At 39.5% G+C, this 21,319-nt stretch overlaps 1 protein-coding gene across 2 annotated transcripts in view; it reads left to right on the top strand.

Annotated features, from left to right (window-relative positions):
- The first annotated feature begins 4,146 nt into the window (after positions 1 to 4,146).
- MTMR10 (myotubularin related protein 10) overlaps positions 4,147 to 21,319 on the top strand; it is a 40,959-nt gene continuing 23,786 nt past the window's right edge. For both annotated transcript variants that reach the window (XR_003987935.1, XM_030456690.1), the window contains exons 1-3: positions 4,147 to 4,482; positions 5,912 to 5,972; positions 20,187 to 20,323. Coding sequence is in view for 1 of the 2 variants with exons in the window: in XM_030456690.1 (XP_030312550.1) it covers positions 4,423 to 4,482; positions 5,912 to 5,972; positions 20,187 to 20,323 (258 nt within the window). In the remaining variant the exon portion in view is untranslated. The remainder of the gene's footprint in view (positions 4,483 to 5,911; positions 5,973 to 20,186; positions 20,324 to 21,319) is intronic.

Genomic DNA, 21,319 nt, shown 5'->3' with positions numbered 1-21,319 from the left:
GTTAAAATGTTTGTAAAATGTTTGTATCCTGTAACCAGTGTTAAGAAAAAAAAAAAAAAAAAAAGGGGGGGGGAAATGTAGAGAGACATTGTCAACCAGGTGCCTTGAATTGCCAAAGAGTGGGTGTGAGTCCACCTGTGCCTGATTAGGACAGGCCCCTAATGGGCATGAGCAAGACCAGGGGGCCAATAAAGGTGGGACACACACCCACAGAAGGCACCTCAGCTCACTCTGATGCGAGGCATGAAGAGGCCAGCAGCTCGTCGAGCCTCTGGAGCAAGAAAGGCTCTTCCCGCTACACTTCTACCCTGGAAGCGCTGTGTGGTGGCTGGAGTCCTGGAAGAGACCAGTAGCTCGTCGAGCCTCAGGAGCAAGAATGGCTCCTCCCGCTACAGAAAACTGACCCAGAAATATGTCTATGTGTAGACATATTTTTGATCTTCCTTGAACTTCAGTGACATAATCTTTCTCTCAGGATCATATCTGTTCCCACCCCAAAACATGCTGACAGCCTTAAACTGTTCAAACCCAGTGATCATTGTTTCAAAATGTTTAGGGAGGTTTTAAGTCTGTGCCATGTATGGATATTTTATAACATGAATTCAAGATCTGCATTAGTATTTTGTGTTAACAGAGATTATAGTAGTCCTGTAAAGAAAATGTCTTTTTTTCACTGCCTGTAGGGGGGGAAAAAAGACAGCAGAAAAAATGTTGTGCAAGATCAAAATGTAGCCAATCTGTATTTGAAGCAAATTGACTGTGACAAATTCCTCTTTTAGTCTGCTTTTTCATTATGACAATAAATGAAGAACAAGGAAGGGTTTCTAGGAGTTAGTCTAAAGAAAAATTAAATTTTCCAGATGAGAATACGGTGACAATTTGCTTTTCATGTGGGCTTCTCTTTTATTCATCTTTAAGGAGCCTGACATTTTGTAAAAATGGAATGATATTTGAAGTTTTTTCACTTCCATGTTTACTTCTGTGTTACCGTTCTGTGCAACTACACAGCCATTTTGTATGTGTGGTTAAAATAGCCTCTAATTTGTCCATGCCTTTTTATTCTTTGCCTCCACACTCACCAGAAACTGATTAATTAACAAATACAAAGGGGTGCAGCTTCCAGCTGATCAAAAGGGACTGTTGTGAAAATCTCTTCTGATTTAACCCCAGCCCTCATGCACTGCACAAGCCAAAGTACTTCCCCAACCAAGTAGTTTTCTTGTGAGGCCATACCAGAACTTTAAGGAGGATACTAAATGTGACCTGCAGTAAATACAGCAGGTTATGCACCATAGCCATAGCTAAGCAGATAATTATCTTTACCGATACAAACAATTTGCACCGTATGTTAAAAAGGTGCCCCAAGAAACTCTTGTACGGCATGTGATGTGTGGTAACACCAGGAGAGTGAACCAAGCTGGCCCAGAGAGGGCTATGACAGTGGGCAAATGTGAAGGTCCTGGTCAGTCTAGCATACAGGAGGTATCACTGGAAAACTTAATTCTGAGGCAAGGAAAAGAACTGCACTGAGTAAAAAATGTATTTTCTAAAATAATAAAACTAAAAATAGGTATCTGCAGCCTTTTCTGTTCAGCTGGCTTTGCTGTGTAGCTAGCTATCTTCCCACCATTCTTTCAAGAGTGTTCTCACAGGACAAAGGCATTCTCAGAAAGGTTTGATTGAGCAGAAGTGCTTGGAAAAAAGGAGCAAGTGAGGCAAGCCTGGAAGATGGAGATGGGCAGGCAGCTTAGTGCATTGCCAAGAAGGAATCAGTGGATCCAGATTATTTCCCTGCCTGTCCTACCCCATCAACCACCTCTCCTACCTGCCTAGCCTGACCTGCCCTCTTGCCTTGTCTGCCCTGCCCAACTTGCCTGTCCTGCTCTGCCTGTCCGCACTGCCAGCTTGTATCCCACCACAAGCTGTGACAGAATTAACTTGCTCCTCCAAAATCCTTTGGTCAAATCAGCTTTCTCCACCCATCGGCAGAAAATAGTTCCAGTGGAAACATGTGAGAAGTTCCACAGATCTTGTCATCCTAAGTTTACTGAGAGCTTACTTTTGACTTTGTCCATTTTCAGAACAGCACTGGATTTAAATGTGTCAATGCAGTCCTTGATGAAAAGTTGTGCTACCCTGTGCTCATTGCCGCAAGAGTAAGATTGCATTTGCAGACACTCCTCCAAAAGCTCTGTGCTGATGCAGAAAATCTTGTAATTCTGATGTAGTATAAATGTAATTTTGAATATCACTGGCAATTTTGTTAATTGTGATTAACAAAATCACAATTTTGTTAAATGTGATTTCAAGCCTACCTGATTTGGGCAGTTTCTGCCCTCCTTGCCCCCTTGCTTTCTCTTCTTCCTTTTCTGTTTTTCATTTCCTTTCAACAGCGTTCTGAATATGAACAGAAAGAATAAAGGTGAGGGCAACTCTCACAGTATTCCTCATTTATCAAATATCTAAGGGATTTAGTTTGTGAAAGCAGTAAGTCACCAGAAGGATAGAAGCTGTGGTTTGGTCTCACAGCACTGTTGGGCACTCAGTATTACACCACCAGCAGCTGCTGCAGCTCAGTGCACTCTCTACAGTGCTCAAGACCTGAGCCTGAGACCTTACCAGGCTGAAGAATGCCACACGGACAATGATGTTTGCAGTATAAAATGAAAATCCTATATGAGAAAATGCAGGATAAAGTGAAGCTAGGATCCTTGAGAAAGCTGGTGCACTTGGTTTAAAAATACTACATGATGGGATTGTTTTTATTTTCTCCACCTGCAAGTCCAATAGTAGTGTATTGTTATGGAGGTGCTTGCCAGCATTCTCCCTTGGGCTCTTGAAGAGCTTTAAATGTTTGCACAGGTGCTTCTTTCTTTAATCTAGTCAGGTGCCAGTGAGTTGTTTCCCTCCTCACTGGTCAAACACACCTCCCTAATAGCATCAATGGGGCACCTCATCTAAATCAGGGAATCCAGACTGTGCCCTGAAGTCGACTCTATTGAGCATCCATCCTCTGACTTCACAAAAAAACCCCTGGGTCTATAATGCAATGTAATGTGCTTCCTATTAATGTTAACAAGGGAAGACCTTAACCCTTCAGCTGATGCTGGGTGATGCATGCGTCATTTTGTATCTAAAATTTGCCCATTTTTCTAGAGTCTTAGTTTCTTTACTATCTTTATGTCATGGTGAAATAATGACACTATTAAGGTAACAGGCCTTTACGTGTGAGCTGTTATGGAAAATAACTGTGTGCTGACTAAAGCTATGCTTTTTATTAGGGTGAGGCTACAGTGTCCAAATACCAGCATTGTTTGGCATGTCCTGGCCCTCAACTCTTGCCTCTAAACCATGGGCCTTATATAAAACTACACGTCTCATAGCTTGAATCACTATGGTGCAGCAAACACTGGGGGAGCACTACCAGGCACAGCAACCAGCAGCCTTTCTTACCCTACCCAATGCATCAGACTTTACTTCAAACTCTGGAGACACCTGGCTGGTAACACCCGATTCCTCTGAGCTTGGACCATGTGAGGTTCCAGGCACCTTTTTCCTAAAATGACAATTGTCAACTGGAAGCAACGAAATACTGTCCTTGCAGGCCCCAAGTAGAGGTTTTACAGTCTCCAAGTGGCCCAGGGGCCACTGTGGAAATTCTCTGCTTCAGTCCTCACCCTAATGCCCCCCGCAGCCCCTGTGTTTCTGTCGCCTTTCTCTCCCGCAGGCCAGGAGGAGAGGCAGCTTCTCGCCGCTTGCCCAGCGCTGCCACCCGCCGCCCTGGCCTGCTCCTGGGAGACTCCGCCCAAGGCAGGGGACGAAGGGAGAGAGGTCTTCAGGGAACCGGTGGGGTACGCCAACCCAAACCGGCTGTGCCTCTGGCCAGGAATGACGCCGCTGGCTGCACTTGACCTTACACTACAGGAGGTGCCAAGTACAAGTGCATAAAACCCCAACTTCTCGGACGCCGCTGCGGAGTGCAGCTGATTGGGCCCTCCGCGCCGCCGTACGGAGGCGGCTCCCCTGCCCCCAACTCCCCCCCTCCACAATATGGCCGCCCCGGCAGAACCCGCCTCAGCCCACCGCCCGCCGGGGCCGCCGCCCGCCCGCTGCCGGCGGTAGAACGGAGCTGGGCCGCTGTCGCGGGGAGGCGGAGAGAGCCGCGGGGGCTCGATGAAGGGCTGGGGCAGCCCCAGCCCGGACCTGCCCAGGCGGTTGACTCCTCCCTTGGGGAAGGAGGGTGCACTGGGGCCGCCCCCGCCCGCCGCCGTGTGACTGGGAGCGTGCAGCCCCGAGTGGCTGTGGGGCGCCGGGCCTGAGCCGGCGACCGTGGACACCCTGCCCCCGTGGGACCGGGCCTCCTGGGCCCGGCTCGGCCCCTCGCGCCCTCCCCGCCCGCCGGGGCTCCCGCCGGCAGCGACCATGTTTTCGCTGAAGCAGCCCAAGCCCACCTTCAAGTCTTACCTTCTGCCGCTCCCTCAGGTAACAGCCTTTTCGTTTCGTTAGCGACCGGCTCGGCTCTTCCCTCCCCTGCGCTGGCCTCGTCCTTGGTCTTGGTCCAGGGCTGCCCTCCCGTCGCGGCGGCGGCTGGGCCGGAGCGGGGCCCGTGGGGTTTTGGCCGGGGCTTCTCTTCAGCTCGCCGCGGGGCTGCCGGCCTGGCGGGGCAGTGATCCAGCACCTGCGCTGCGCCGCTGTGGAGGGGCTCCCGAGGAGAGCCAGCAGCCCTGGAAACAAAAGGTGTGCTGTGGGTTGGCTTGGCAGGGCGAGCTGTCGGCCTCTGGGTCTGAAGGGGCACTCAAACACCAAGCGAGCGTAGGCTGCTGACGAGCCCAAACTTCGGTCCAGGTGCACAACGTTTATCGAAATAAAGGCTTGTCTGGATACAAAACGGTCAATATGACATTATTTTGGAAAGTTATGAATAATGCTTCAGGTGTTTGGGATGGCTTTCTTCTTTGTGCTGGGGGGATTGGTGTTACCCGAAGGAGAAAACAGCTGGTGCTTGTCTGTTACGCAGATAATTCGACTCTCCCTGAAGCCATCGTTTCACATTTAAAACTTGGCTGATGGCATAAATAAGAAAGTCAAGTATATATATCTAGTATATCTAGTAGAATATCGTATATACAGTGCATATAGTATCAAGTATATCTAGTGGAACCACCAGGAACATTTTGTGTGGTCTGGGTGTGCACTTGACATACTGTGATGTTTATTTATTTATTTTAGACACAGCAGGACCTGTTCTAGCAACACGTTTGACATGTTGACTCATTTTTGCCCTTTTGCCATTTCTTGGTAAAAGTGAAATGTTAATGCGACATAATTCTGCATATTCCCAGTCCTAGGAAGCGCCTCTATCTCTGTCACTGTAGGAACCATAGGTATTAAGGTTATTTCACTGAAGGTTCCAGTCTTTGTATAGAAGACTTTTTGTCCTTAGGGTATGGAATTAAAATGCAAGTAAGCATGTATGTTTTCTTTCATGTTTGGAAATTTTCTTATGTCACCAAGTCGTGCATGTTAAAAGTTGCTGGAGAGTTTTGTGCAAGCTTGAATGTCCAAATCTGTTTAAAGCTTGTTGCAGGACTCGAGCCTTTATGGAGCATCAAGACGAATTGTTTTTTGTTCATTTGTTCATCCTGTGCCACCTTATAGCCTGGGTTACACAATTAGTCCAACATTAGCACTTTAAACAATACATTTTTCTTCTAGTATAAAGCTAAATAAACACAAAAACATGTTAGGACATTACAGAAAACTGTGCTACGATTGGATCCTAGCACTTGAAGATCAGCTTTTTAAATTAAAAGAACTTTCTCCTGTTCCTGTTTTCATCAGGCTTGTGTCTGAGTGGAAAGTTCTGATTCTTAAGTAAATTCTTTTTTGGTTGTTTGTTTTTTCCCCTCAGGCTGAAGACCATATGTCATCAGAACCAAGAATTAAAAAACTGGAACCAGTACTTTTGCCAGGTAGGCATAAATCAGGAGTTTGACAGATACCTGAAAAAGGATATATTTAGGCCTTTTGATTATTGTAATGGAACTGGTCAAATGTAAGTAGTTTTCCTGTTTTTACTGTGATTATTGATATTGGTATAATTTAATCTTGGCATGCTCGTTCCTACTTCTCATCAGGAAAATGTGATATCTTTAAAAAATAGTTCTAACCTGCTTTGTATTCTAAATAAATACGTAGGCAGTTTTGTTGATGTAATGGAAGTGTTTGAAATCTTGATAAGTTTTGTAATTTTATGAAAACTTTTGGAAGACCACTCATAATTTTATTTTTGTCAGGTAGTGACAAACCTTTCCTGTGTGCAGAACCCACCACCACAGCATGTGTTGTAGTCTTATTTCAATTTAAAGGAAAATATTTGTAGAATTTCCAGTAGGTAGGTGTGACTGTCTTCTGTTTTTGAAAACTTCTAATGCCATCTTTGTTCATGTACTCTTACTGAGTACACACCTGTTATGTATTGTGGGATTTTGTAAGTGTCTTCGCACCTATGCAGAGTGATCTTTTCAATGTGTGGACGAGAAAAGCGATGTTTTAATTAATGTTCATAATTATAAATTCATTCATATTTATAACAATGTAGCATATTAATGACTTCCATACTTTAAATAAGATACAATCTTTGGTAAATGTGACTTCAGTCAGAGAGCATTTGTAAAAGCCCTTTTCAGAGCAACAGTCCTCAAAGTAATAATCTGCTGCTTTCAAGAGTACTTTAATTGCTGACTGTACAGCACAGTAATAAATTTAGCTTGCTGCTTGTAGAGGGTAACCCCAAGTTTAAAAAATTGCTGACTGTACAGCACAGTAATAAATTTAGCTTGCTGCTTGTAGAGGGTAACCCCAAGTTTAAAACATTGGTGAACTGTATTTTTTTTTCTTAGCATTCAGTTTATGTGTTGACAAATGTGAATTAATAGGCTCTTGCTATCACGTTGTCAAAGTTGATAAAACATGTTCACTTTCAAAGTCACCAACAGAATAAAGAAGTTACTCTTAGTAAAATACTGCTGTCATGGCTTCATGTGGGAATGTTGCTATTTAAGCAGTAAATACCATAAAATGCCTTGGTAAGAATGCTTGTTATTTGAAATGCAGTTATATTTTTATGCTTGCCAAATTTCTGCTTACCACTTGGCATTTTATTGGTCATGTTGCAGTTGATATTCATCCAAGGTCTTTGACTCACAAGGAAGTGACTGCATGTTCTTCCCTGATACATTCCACAGAAAATGCAAGCCAGTATTAGATTGCTTTCCTCAAAATGTAACATGTCTTGCCTTTACTGTGGAACATGTGCATGAACGGTTAAAGAAAATGACTTCTGTACCCTAACTGTTTGCAGTTTGGCTTGTCCTTCAGCTGTGTAACTCGGAAGTACACTTAAAATGGTGCTGACTGGGTTTGTTTTTCTCAGCTGGCTTGTATTTATTACATGTTTGCATCATTTCCCTTGTCTGCACTATCTTTGAAATCAGTGTTTGATTGCTTTGGGGGCATTTGTAGTAAGCTGCCCCAGGTTATATAGGAACGAATTGAAAGAGTATGAATCACCACAGAATTAAAATTTCCATCTACATATCATGCTGCAGTGTTAATTGATTTGTTTTGTTTAAAATTTGCTGCTCTATACAGCTACAGAGTAGCTCTGACAGAATCTTAATTTTTGTGAACGTCAGTTTGTACAGAGGCAGGGAGCATGTTACTAGAAGTGACTTTAGATGACTTAAACTCTTCCTGTTTAAAGTTAAGCACTGCTCTAAACACTTTTTTTTTTTGGGTGGGCAGGAGGGGTGTCTGTCATCAAATGGTGCAGTAGAAAAGTCTATAAACAAGTACACAGTGTATTGTAGTATAGTCTGGAATTTGGATTTGTCACAACTCAAATTTCTGGCCAAATTCCTAGTCATGTCATTGTATTAGGGCTGACTTGACTTGTACTCCCTTGCAAGTACAGTTTGAGTATGATCTTCCTAATATTCTGTCCATAATAGCTGAGTGACCTTGCTTTTGCTCTCAGGAGCAGTGTTAAAACTGAGCATCTGAATGTTTGTTGTTCTTTAATTGATGTAATCTTTAAGGAGTTCCTTTGGAATTATATTAATAAATAAAATAATAATAAATAAAAAAACCAGTGATCTTCAAAAACTGCAAATAGTTGTATTAAGTTCTTGATTCCTAAAACATAGTTTCTTTGAGTAGCTTACTAAAAACTGAAATTCCTAAGTGGCAAAATACCTTACTGTCTAAATAGTATTTCTGTGCACTGGAGCTTAGGAGAGACAGTTCCAGACATGGAAAGATTATGAGTCAGGTTAGAAAATGAGAAGGTTTATGCTATTAAAAATAAACCAAAAATTGGAATTTACATAGGAACAAAAAACAAAAATCTTGCCTCTAGAGTTTGTTTTTAAAGTTACCTTTGGTGTCCAGAGGAATAAGAGATGCATCTCTTCAGCTTTTGGAGCCTGTGTTCTCATGGAACTGTGTTGTCCTGAGGAGTAATAGTGTATTAGGAAAAGCAACAAACAGAATTTAAAGCAAGTAAAAACCTCAGTTATAAAAAGCAATGGGGATACTGCAGTAGAGATAAGCAGATAACTTTATAAAAGGACTTTACCAACTTTAATGATTCTGTGAATCCATGAATTTGATATAATTTAATTCTAAAATACAATAGGAGTTTAATATGGAGTTAGAAAAAGGTTTCCTTTTGGCAGCTCTCTTCTCCAAGTGTAGCACTGTGATGAAGAGTTTTTGCAGTTAGCAGACGAGTTGGCCTAAGTAACAGTTTCACATTTTTCTTGTTTGTTTGCCTAGCTTGTTTAATAAGTGTGTCAAAGAGGAAGAAGAGAAATATGTAGTCTGCCAGTAAGTATGTTCAAGTGCCTTGACTTGTAGGAAATTGGCTTTTGTACTTTAGGAGAGAATGAAGTGAAAGTTGTTAAACCTGAGAGGTTTTTTTTCTGGTAGTCAGTTGCTGTGTAAATTCCACAGCAATGCCTGTAGCATTTTTCACACATCAACTTAAGGATTCAAAAAAATTGTATAACGTAACATTCTATGTTATATACATACATTATATACAAATATAACATGTATAACATAACATGATAACTGTATGACATAATAACGTGTAATGCAGTGTATGTTTTCATGATTTGAATGGCAAAGCAGTGTGCAGAGAGGTGCTGTACATGGATGGCTCATGAACCAGTCTGTGCCTGTACTGTGAGCAGTGCCACACTGTGGTTTAGGCAAGATCAGGCAAAAAGGCCCTTGGTGTTGCTCAGACAGGATGTTCTGCAGGAGCTTATGTAACTAATGGAACATCTGATTGAGAAATGATGGATGGTCCTGAATCTTAATACCCACTTGTAGTAATTATTTTAAGGTGTTGCTCACTGTACTAATTTGCTAGTAGATAAAGGCAGTAGTTGTTACCTGCACGTTTCTTTGACATAATGGCTAGAAATAATTTAGTTGCTTTTGTCCTTAAAAGTTTATACAGTAAAATTATGGAAGTAAATTGAAACAGAATAGTATTTTTTTGTAATCTTTAAGACTTGTTTATGTTAAGGCACGTTACAGGAATATTGATAATGAGCTGCTGTTGCAATTAATTATTCATGGTCTCTTGTGTTTGCACCATGTTTCATGGTCAGATTGTAGAAGTCTATTTCAGTGCAGCCATCGGTGTGCGGTCACACCCGTGGTGGGTTTATGGATGGGTCATAAATGCGTCTGGACTGGGTCAGATGTCACCTCTTGCTGATGGTGGCCACCAGCAGGAATGCAGGAAGAATGAGGAATAGGAGAAGCAGCACTCCCAGCTGCTTCCCTCAGTGCATGGGGGCTTTCCCCTTAAATGGGAGGAATTGGAGCCAGAGCCTCATGGAGACGATGATAGCGCATTTAAATCCTTTTGATGGAATTTTCTTACGTTAGTTTCTGCAATTGCTTTCTGTAGTCACAAACTTCTATCAACCAACTGGTGATAAAGCTTATCTTTAAGCTTTATCTGGTAAAGAGCTACAAATTTAGTTGTATACAGTTACATACATGTAAGTATTCTAAATTTACAACCATTTAATTTCTTTTTCAGATAAATCCTAGTATGTGTGTGACATGTCAGGCCATACTACCCAACTTGATGTGATTTTTTGGACTTGTCGTGTGTTAATGCTATTTTGCTTTGTTCTAACTTTGTTGTCTTAGTTGGTCTCAAGAAGTAAGCAAGCTTTCTGTATCTCTTATCCTTTTGGTTACCTCTGAACATTTTCCAGTTGGGCTGTGGTCTTGTTGGGGTGGTATGACATATGGTGAAGATATTTGCCACTGAATGTGTTTGACTTTTATCTATTAATGGCAGTCAGCTTGATCACCTGCTTTTTAGGTTTGGTTTGATTTTTTTGTATACCCATGGCCTTAGATAGGCAACTGGCTGTACAGATTTGTTGGAGGTTTTTAAGACTGTATCATAGAAAGTTTTGAATTTTAGAAGTGCCTGCTTGTCTTGCAAGTTTGCTCCCAGCTCTTCTGTTGGTTTTGGTTGTTTGTTTTTGGTTTTTTTTTTAATCCTTTCTGCGAATCCTTAGAACATTAAGTCATGAGTTGTGTTCCAGAGCAGCTGTAACACATCTTGATGGGAGAAAGAAAGCACACTTTTTGGTGAGGCACCCTTATGTGTTGGTTCCCAGGTATGTTCACTTCTGACTGCCTTGAACCCCTGCACCTCTTTTCCTTGATATTTTCATTTGTTATGTGATGTCCCAGAGCTGGAGAACAGAAGTCATGGCGTTGCAGTGTGAGTGCTATGGCTCCAGCACTGTGGGCAGACAGGGGACCAAGTTAGAGAGGTTACTGTGTAACCCCACTGGGTTGTTAGGTCTGCCTTTCTCATGTAGTAGGGATCATTTTGGCTTAACACCTCAAAGTGTAAACTGGGGTTATTTAATTGCTTGGTTTAAGTAGTAATGCTGTTACTGTCAGTGCCTTTTTCCTTGTGTATTAATGGAATGATTTTGTGTTACTCAAGCAGCTACTGCTTCATAGTTAAGGATGTTCTTCTGTTGATGGTAAGTAGCTGTAGCCTATTGGTGGTAGTAACTGAATAGAACTTGCATGAAGTCAGTCTCTTATTGTTTCCAAAGTGCATTCTGTTGTTGATTTTCATTTCCAGTGTTGTGGTGTGCTAGGCAAGGCTCTCTTACTCATTGTGCAGCTGAAAGGTTAGGGGTTCTTCATTGTGTCATTTCTTACTTGAAATGGAATTGTTGCTGTAAAAGATTGTTATTAAAGTTAGGGTGTTGTATTAGACAATTAAGTGAAATAGCTTTGTAATTTCAACTCATTGTCAGGAATCAGTGTCATACAGGAGAATGAAATTATTTTCAACATTTCTGAATGGCCATATTAGAAAATCAGAATGGCAATTTGGAAATAAATACTTTAGGAGAAAATTTTTCCAAAGAAGTATTTTTTTCATGTTCCACACCAAGGAGATTACTGAAAGTTTTTATTTAAAGAAATTGTGGAATTTTCAAATTCCAGATCTGAAATGTGAAACAGCAGCTTTCTGCAAACTGATCTGTCATACTGCAAGGTATTTTAAAATGAACCAAGCATTTGACTTATATTTAGAATGAACAAGGCATCACTTACAGTAAGTATATGGTAAATAGTCTTTTCTATTATAGCTTTGTTTGTTTTTTTGACGCAAAGTAAATTTTTAGGCAGGCTTTGGGTTCAGTTAAGTGCTTGTTATGTTTTTGATTTTGCTTTTTTTTAAGGATTGGCGTGATATAAGTACTACCAAGGCATGTAGTTCCAGATACAGTCTTACTCGTGGGTTTTACTGGATGGAGTTAGCTTGTTCTGCCCTCTTTGTTATGAATGCATAGAGTGCATTTCTTAAAGTTTGAATAGTAATCTATTTTAAGTATATAAATATCTACAGAAATCTTTTCCTAATTGTAATAGATTAGCTGTAGGGCAATATGGAAATCATTCTTGTAAGACAGAAGGATGAACTTGCTTTAAAATGAAGTATTCTAATGTTTCTGCATGTGCAATCTGCAAAACAGTTCTCTAGTAATCGGTTTCTGCCCTCTGATCCACAGATATTTAATGCCAGCAGTCATTATATTCCAGACATGGGATGAAATGGTGTAGATTCTGAATTGTCAGCTGACCAAATAATTTGTTTTATGTCTCCTGACAGTTATATTTGCTTCCAATGAAGGAATCTTCACCAAACTAATTTATACTGAACGTGTGTTTCTGTGCTGGTTATTTATTAAGCCAAACATGAGTAATTTATGTGAGAGCCAGTAATGCATAAGTTCAGAACAGCATGTCTAACTTGTATTGCTAATATAATTATAAAATAACAGGCTGAAAACCACAGACCTATCAAATTGTTACTGATTATATTGTTCAGGTAAAATAGGGCTTTGGAAATCTGAAGTTTATGTGCCAAACTAAAAATGCTCAAAACACTTCCCCTCCTCACTTGCATGTCTGTTGTTCATGTCCCAGAACTCTGATCAAATAATTGCTAAAACTCTTTTGAGGGGAACTGTGGTGATAGGTTTATTTTATTTTGCTCTAAAAATACTGATACCAAGAGAAGCTGTTAATGTTCCATTTCTAGTGACAGATGTGTGTTTCTATTAGTTACTTGATGCTGATACTTTTCTGTGCGACTGAAAAATAAGCCATATCAGAGAGCCAGTTAAGAGATAAAATTGGGACTGGCAAAAAAGGATGAAAAGTACATGTATAGAGTTTTTATCAACTGGATCAATTCTCTGACTTGACCAACAAACAGCAAGTATTTCACAAATGGCAGTGCCACCACAAGGACTGAGATGGGAAGCAATTTTGAACGTGGAACTGTTTTCTTTTTTGGGGTAATATAGGTTGCTGCATTAGAGCTGCTCTTTAAGCATTATCAGCTTTTTAATCTACTGAAACACTTTGATTTGGATCACTTTGTTAATGAGAGTCTTGCTCTTTCCTTGCCATGTGATGCTCTGTGTTCTTGTGCCCTTCACTGCATTTCTAGGGTGTGCTGGTTTTGTGGAGCATCCCATCTTAGTTCAGAAAAGCAATGACCTCCTGTTGTCATTTCCTTTGCAAAGTTCACAAAGATTAGCCATTAATGGCAAAGTACTGATTGTAATCTTGTTATTGTGCATGGAAAAACAACAGTTATTCTTGGAAGACTTTTACTAGTAAGTTGTTTTTTTTCCTACTCTTTTCCTTACTGATCACTTGTAACATTTAGCTAAGCTTTTGTAATGAATGCTCTTTCTCTTTTTCTGTTCGTTAGCACACAAGAGAAACTGTTCAATATTCATATACAATATTGTAGTAATTTTTGTAATCAAATTGGCAAAGCAAGAGCTTTCATTACTGTGCACTTAAAAACCACTGCTCTCCAAGCAGTGGATAGTTATTTTTTGACAGAAATACCAGGTTCTCTTGTTTTTCATTCCTCAGTAATGCCAGTATTGAGCTATGCTTTTAGAGTAGCATTTTTAATTCCTTCTGGTTTTTGGTTTTGTTTTTTTTTCCTGGTACAGAAAATGAGATTTAGTCTGTTTTTTAACTAATTGTGAAAGTATTGGCACTTTACTGTGAAAGTATCCCCACTTTGTTGGGGGAACAAAAAAGATGGATGGTATCTACAATAGTGTGCAACTTTTTTTCTCTTCACATATCTTAAGTTGTTAAATATTGTAGAAGCTCATGAAAATCAGAAGAGATAAAAGACAATTATTTCATGAGGTTGCACATACTTTTAAGTTTGGAGGTGACTGAGCACAATGAACAAAAGATTCATTTAGAAGTGGATTAGAGACATTTACATCTAAATTCTTGGCACATACTAATAAACTCACACAATTTTGGTTTTCTTTTTACAAGAGAACAGCTAAGAAAGGCAGCTAAACGAGTAAAGATGTTGAAGATTTTGGTTACTTACTAATGCAGTTTTTATTGGAAATTGTTACTCGAGATTTACAGTAGAGTATTTGCTAATCATTTAGGAGCAGTTTTTAAATCTTTCTAAATACAAGTGAATTGGTTAATGCGCATTTTTAACACTACTTGAGTTAACTTCAGCTTTTCTATTGTGAGTATTTTTGACCATTTTTCACACAAAGAAGCTGTTTTTCTGCTGTCTTAATTGGGTATAATCACTGTCAGCATTAAAAATGAGGATCAGGGGGTTAGTTTCCTAAGGGTATTCAGGTGCTGGGTTTCTGTGAATTTTAAGTAGGAATTATATGACTGCATAAAGTACTTAATACCCTCTAATGTCCTTATGTCTACTAGACCTTGAATGTACACTAAAGAGATTCAGATTTTGATTTAGAACATCAGTGCTCATGAAGGAAGCTTATACTATAAAAATGTATTTTTATGCATCCAGTACAGCATTGAAAAGTTCCTTTTCTAATATGTAGTGTACTTGCAAACTTGAGGCTGTAGGATTTGCAGTATTTGTACATGAAGTGTGATTAAGTCTTTCATTGCCTGTACCAAGGATCAAGCTCCTACTGTTAGAAATATTGTATGATAGCATTTTAACTTATGTGCATGTGCATGCATGCTCTGTGTATGTATGGATGTGTGTGTAAGCATGGGTGTATATAATATACAGTACAGCATAGATATGTTGCCTGATAAACTGCACAATTACTTTATTTCATTGTGCAGCACTTCTGTATTTAGTCAGTATTACATTTGTTGAATACTGTTCATTCAGTTTTACCTCATGCAGTAGTAAGGTTTTGGTCCTAGATACTACTCAAGCAACCTTCTTCCATAAAAATGAAGGTTTTAAGATGTGTTGTTACACTATAATCCTTCTGTGTTCATGGGCTAATGAAAAAGTAAAAATGTGCTAGGAACTATTTTGGATGGAGGGCTTTGACAAGTGCTTCAGTGAACAACGGAGCACCTGGAAATTAGGTGAGGTCTCTTTCTGAGTTGGCATGTTGTTCTGGTTTTTAAGCTATGATAATATAGAATACTAAATAAGCAAACATGAGAACTGGCTGCATAAGTGGAAGACTACTATTTATGCATTGCCTACTTCAGTAAAGAATCCAGATTGTCTAGAGAAAATACTGAAATTTCCAATCATGAATCCAATTGTGGTACTTACTCTAGCTTTTCTTACTTAGTTTTTCAGATCTATCAAAGTTATTTATTATCTGATTGCTCTGCTACTGAAAGGTTATAGTGATGAAACCTACACTAAAAAGCTAAGAAAAATTTTTAGCTATTTTGTGTGATCTGCATGTAAGCAGGTGATTAGATCTAGAATTACTGACAGTAAGTCCCAAATTAGTAGCTTCATAAGATAAACAAAAAAATTAAGTTTGATCTGGTAAGATATATCACCCAAAATGGTCAGTGGTCGGCAGAATGGTGCAGGTTATCTTGTATTTTAAGATATAACTAATTAAGGATTGCATTTTCAAATTTTCCAGAAATAAATTGCCCTGAAGGCTAGGCCAGACTTTCTTAATATGACTACAGGCTGGGGAGACTGAATGCTGGTCCACATGAGCTGTGGTACCTGCTGATCACTGAATTCAGCATTTTTATTGATGCCACTGTTGTCTCCAGTTCCTGTGCCTGCATGCTTCACTTTCTGAATTTTATTTGGCTTATAGTGGGTTATGCATAATGGTGTATTAGATATATGCCATGAATTATCCTAACATCCAAAATATGAGACAGTCAAATCACATTTTTTGTGGAGATTTAGCAGAATTTTTTCTTAAGTTTTAACAGTTTCTCAGGCTGTGTGTGAAATGCAAGGTGTATTAGCTACATGGATTCTCCAGTCTTATGTTATTTTTGTGACTCATGTATTCAATGTAGAAATATTTTTATTAAATATCGCTAGGCTTTAAATAAAAGGGGTGGCAGCCTGTAATTTTTATTCTGGCTTCCTGTCAGAGTTTAAACGAACTGCTCTTGTCTCCTGAGATCATTCTTTGACTGTTCAAGTCACATGGAAGTGTTGACTGCTGTTCCGTGTCTGGAACAGCTTGTGACTGTTTACTGGGAAAAAAAGCAGCTACATTGCAAAAATGTGCAGCGTAATATGTCTGAATAGCTCTGTTGTTGACACTTGTATAGAAAAATCACCTACTCAACTGCAAGTAAAAGAAGGGTTCATTGTGTGAGACCAACAAGTACTACTTACTTTGTTTGTCTACTGTCTTAAATTTAAATTTGGAAGGGTTGCACCTTTTTTTATTGCTCATTACAGATGTCTAAATGAAGGATAAAGCCAGAGCAATAAAAAATTCCAATTTTGCATTATAAAAAAAAATTGGCATTAAAAAAAAAAAGTTTCTATTGGCTTTTGAAAATTGCCTCTATTAAATATTCATTGCAAAATTTATCAATGTAAATGTTTATGTATTCAATGTATGTATGTAAAAAAACAACAGCAACAACAAAAAAAACAACAAACCAACCTTATGTAAATGCTGTATTCTGAATGTCTGCTGCTGTTTAACATGCTGGTAAGTGATCTGGAGGTTGGGATCAAGAGAACCCTGCTAAAGTTTGCTGAAAACACCGAGGTGAGTGGAGAGGTTGAAACCCTGGAAGGGAGAGCCACACTCCAGGATGACCTCGACTGACTGGATAAATGGGCTCCCAGGAACTTTATGAAGCTCAATGTAGACAAGTGCAAGGTATTGCACCTGAGAACACAGAATTTGAGATTGCAGTTAAGTCTGGGATCCACTTGGCTAGAGAGCTGCCTTGTTGGACAACAGGCTCAGCATGAGCAAACTGCTGCAGCAGCACAGAAAGCCAGCGGGGTGCTGGGCTGCATCAACAGGGGCATCACCAGCAGAAACAAAGCCATCATCCTGCTCTACTCGGTGCTTGTCTGACCGGACCTGCATCACATCCAGTTTTGATTCTTGCTGTACAAAAAGATGTGGACAGGCTGGAGAGAGTCAAGAGAAGAGCCTTGAGGATGATCAGAGGACTGGAGCACCTGGTGTATGAGGAGAGGCTGATAATCAGAGAATCATAGAATGGCTAGAGTTAGAAGGGACCTTAAAGATCACGTAGTTCCAACCCGCCCTGCATAGGCAGGGACACCTTTCACTAGATCCGGTTGCTCAAGGCCCCATCCAACCTGGTTTTGAACACTTCCAGGGATGGGGCAGCTAGAACTGGGTCTCTGAAAAGCTCTCTCAGAAATCTGGGTCTGTCCAGCCTTGAGAAGGCCCAGGGGAGACCTTATTATGGTGTTTCAGTACTTAAAGGACAGCTACAAAGAAGATGGAGACTCCCTGTTACAAGGAGTCACGTGGACAAGACAAGAGACAATGGGCACAAGTTGCTCTTGTGGAGATCTTGTTTGAATACAAGAGGACAGTTTATCACTCTTGAGGACAGTCAGACGTGTCAGTGGTCTTCCAGAGGAAGTGGTGGATTCCCTCACTTAGGAAAGTTTTAAGTCTCAGCTTGATGGGGTGCTGAGACATACATAAACAATCATATTAGAAGGCTTGGACCAGATGCTCCTTGAGGTCCCTTCCAAATTGACATTCTTTGATCCTGTTACTTAAATCCAGAGGTTGGAACCGCCATGCATGCACTCTCTTTCTTGACATATTTTAATACTTAGGTTCAAAAGTGACAGTAAACTGACTGCAAAGGAGAAATGAGGCTGAAAAATCCAGAATGTATTTGTGCTGATTGAACTGAGAATACATGGAGTTACATTAAAATAAGATTAGTATATACTGTGTTGTGTAGCCACACAATTGTGGGAAATGGAGGGGGGAAGTAAAAGGGAAGGGTTTGGCAAAGAGAATGATGTAGCAGGCATGTTTTGAACTGTAGTAGATTAAAATTGAAGAAGTTTGTGCAAGAGCAGCAATGCATCTCATTTCTCTACTGTTAGGCAGCATCAAGGACTGAAGTACTGAATTTATTTGGTAGTAGTAACTTGTGCTTTTAGCAAGAGTGTCTCCTATGTGATACTAAAAAATACTCAACAGATAAGGAAACTTTATATATATGTGTGTGTATATATAAAGGCACTTAATTTCATGGTGTGTTTGGCTCTCTATCTTTTTATTAGAATTGCAGTGATACATTGGAGGTACTGAGAAAGGGAAGAATACTGACTATGTAGGTTTAGAAGTACTGACTTTGTTCAGAGGCAAATTTTTGCAGGTACAATGTGACTGAGAACTCAACATTAACATTAAATAGTTGAAGATTAACAACAACTGTGAGAAGGAATTGCTTCAACATGTGGTTTGGGGGTTTGCCTTCATTAAGCAAGTAGCTTGTTAGAAAAAAGGCTTAAAGAAGTTTCAGGCTAGACTCTGCTAAAAGTATTGAAATATGGAGAAGTATGAGGAGAAGTAGAGTTTGTCATTCTCCTGTACCCTATTACAAGATGTTTTAAATTGCTGTGGTCTTGGCTGATCTTTAACTATTTGTACTGAATCTGCCATAATCAGGTTTGTTGTAGGTTTGTTTGGTTTTTTCTTTTTTAATTCAAAAAAGTGTGTTTAACCACTGTTCAGTAATGTCTGTGAAAAGGCTTTAGAGCTCCAACACATCTCTCTGCTGAGCATTTTCACAGACCTTGCCACTTCTGGCACAGAATACACATGTATATGAGAGGTATAGGTCAATTAAACTTGTCCCCTTATATCTGCAAGCACAGTACTCAGCATAATTTTGCCAGCTCAAAGCTACAGTTAGTCCCATAAATTTTTGTAGTCATTTATCACAACTGAACAAAAAGCAGGGACTGTCCTACAGCTCTTAGTGACTTCCAGACTGTTGCCTCATCATAATAGGGGGAAAAGAGCAGGTGTTTAGCTAAGCTGCTAAATAACTTGGTACGAGGAGCACCTACAGAGACTGGGTCTCAAAACTAGCAAAAGGTGCATTTCTGATCAAGGGTTTGGAATGCTAACAAGAGTTCTTTGTATGTATGGGTGCACCTGAGGAAAATACCTTCTCTAGATTGAATAAATCTCCCATCTATCTCCCAAAGTTACGTCCATTCTCAGTGAGTATACAGAGAACTGACCACTGCTGTTACGCTCATTCAAAGGACTATTGTCTTGCAAAGCATAGGGCACTCAGATGACATTTGATCAACTGTGACTAAACCGTGCCCATCCTATTAGCAAATTAGCAGTCCTTAGTCTTTACTATTAAAAAACAAACAAAACAAAACCCCAAACCACAAACAAACATACAAAAACATACAGGTACTATAAAATTACTTTTTTCTCCTGACACTTTTGACTCCCGCACTATTTACAAGCAGCAGCAGCAGCAGGAAGTGGTTGATCTGATGACAGAAGCAAAAGGAGTGAAATAAATGATCGAGTTAATTTTCTGAAGTAAGAACGAAATTATTGGTTTTGCTTTTGGAAACCTCTGTTGTGGAACTGAAAAGTAACTTTATGTGTAGCAATTCACTTTTTCTTTTTGAAAGGTCTTTAGTCTCATTTGTCTTTATGCATTTTAATTTCATAGCTTATCCCAGATGAAATAGCATAATTTTCTTTCTTTGTTTGGGTCTTCTGTTTTGCAAAAAAAAAATAGTTGGTCTGCTTCATTAGATGGTCACTGCAGAAATTATGAAATTCATTTAACATGTTTGTGGTCTGCTTTTTCTTTTATGAAATCACAAGAAAATCTGTTTATAAAAGCAAAACTAGCTGTGTACTGATTATTCTGAAATCATGAAAAGTCTCCAAAGTACTTAGCAATTGCCACCTGATTTCAGTTTTTTTATTACATACTAGCTGAAGCACGTGAAGGTATGCCTTTGTTTAAAGGACAGTGTTATCCAAACTAATGAATTTTTAATAACAGTGAACAATTGCAGACTTTCTCTCTGGGTACAAGGAAAGTGGTGTGTGGTTGGTTGCTTTTTTTTGCCTTTGCTATTTTGGAAAAGTAGGTGGTTTTTTGTTTGTTTGTTTTTTCCTGAGTGTTATTAGGTAAAATACACGTTTGCCCAGAAGATGTTGAAACAGGTAAAGAGTTAGGAGTTTCTTGGTACTGCAGACTTAAAATTTTTGTACCTACAACGTTGATATAGGCTTCTCTTTTCCCCTCCCCTTTTTCTGTTTTAGGTGAAATTGTGGTAAACGAAGTAAATTTTGTAAGAAAATGCATGGCAACAGATACAAGTCAATATGACCTGTGGGGCAAATTGGTTTGCACTAACTTCAAGATTTCTTTCATTACGGATGACCCAATGCCACTACAGGTTTGTTATTACTCACATCACTACACCATGACAACAAATTTGATAGGTAAAATGGATTTAAATAAAATACAATGGATCTGTCTTATATTTGACATAAACGCAGTGCCTTCTAAAGCAAAGTAGGCACGTTCCACTGTTCTGCTTTGAATGTGTTGCTGTTCCATCTCTTCACTGAGAATGTCAGAGCACAGCAATGTGGTACAGACAGCTCTATTTACCTCTGTTTCTGGAGGCTTCAGTGGGTGGTGGCTTTGCAAAAGGCAAAGCAGGAATTATATAAAAACATGTTCCTCCTTGGAAAAGATAATTGCAGGTGTTCCTTTGACTAGACAAGTGTTGGATCAGCAAAGCCTTTAATGTGTCAGTTTTATTTGCATTACTAATGGAGGACAAAATAACCATGAAAGGAGTTTTCATTTTAGAGGAAGCAACGAGAAAAGGGGAGAAATAAACAAAGTCTTTGTCAAAGCAGAGCATGTGATATTCCAAACCTTGAGTCTTGGAACAGCACAGCATACAGTAATGTTTGGAAATTAAAGTTATGAGCTGCATTCAATAGAGTATTCACTTTCACTTTGGTTTTTTAAGAGAAACACTCCATTAACCATCTAGTTAATGTGTCATTAATGTTTATTTAGCTCTGTTTATTTAGTAATGGTTAATAAGTTTGACCAAAGCAAACTAATAATTTTTGAAATTAACGTGTTGCCAAAACTTACCTCTGAAAAGCTGAAATCATATTTTTTCTTTCTGTGGTTATAGTCATGGTTGGAAATTTTTAATATAATAGATGTATATGTATATATTAGACTTCAGATTGTATTGAATTTGTACCAGCAGTGTTTGAGACAAGTGATTTCATTGCAGGTAGTGGGGTTATTGTGCATACTCCCCTAGGGTTTTTAAACTGTTGGTTGTGTGTTCACTAGCACAACCTCTAATTGCCTGTGAACAGGCAAGGGTGATGCGTGTCAGAAAGGTCTAGGCATGCATGAT

Source organism: Calypte anna, chromosome 10, assembly GCF_003957555.1.
Source record: "Calypte anna isolate BGI_N300 chromosome 10, bCalAnn1_v1.p, whole genome shotgun sequence".
NCBI lineage: Eukaryota > Metazoa > Chordata > Aves > Apodiformes > Trochilidae > Calypte > Calypte anna.
This window is presented reverse-complemented; position numbering and strand designations above follow the sequence as displayed.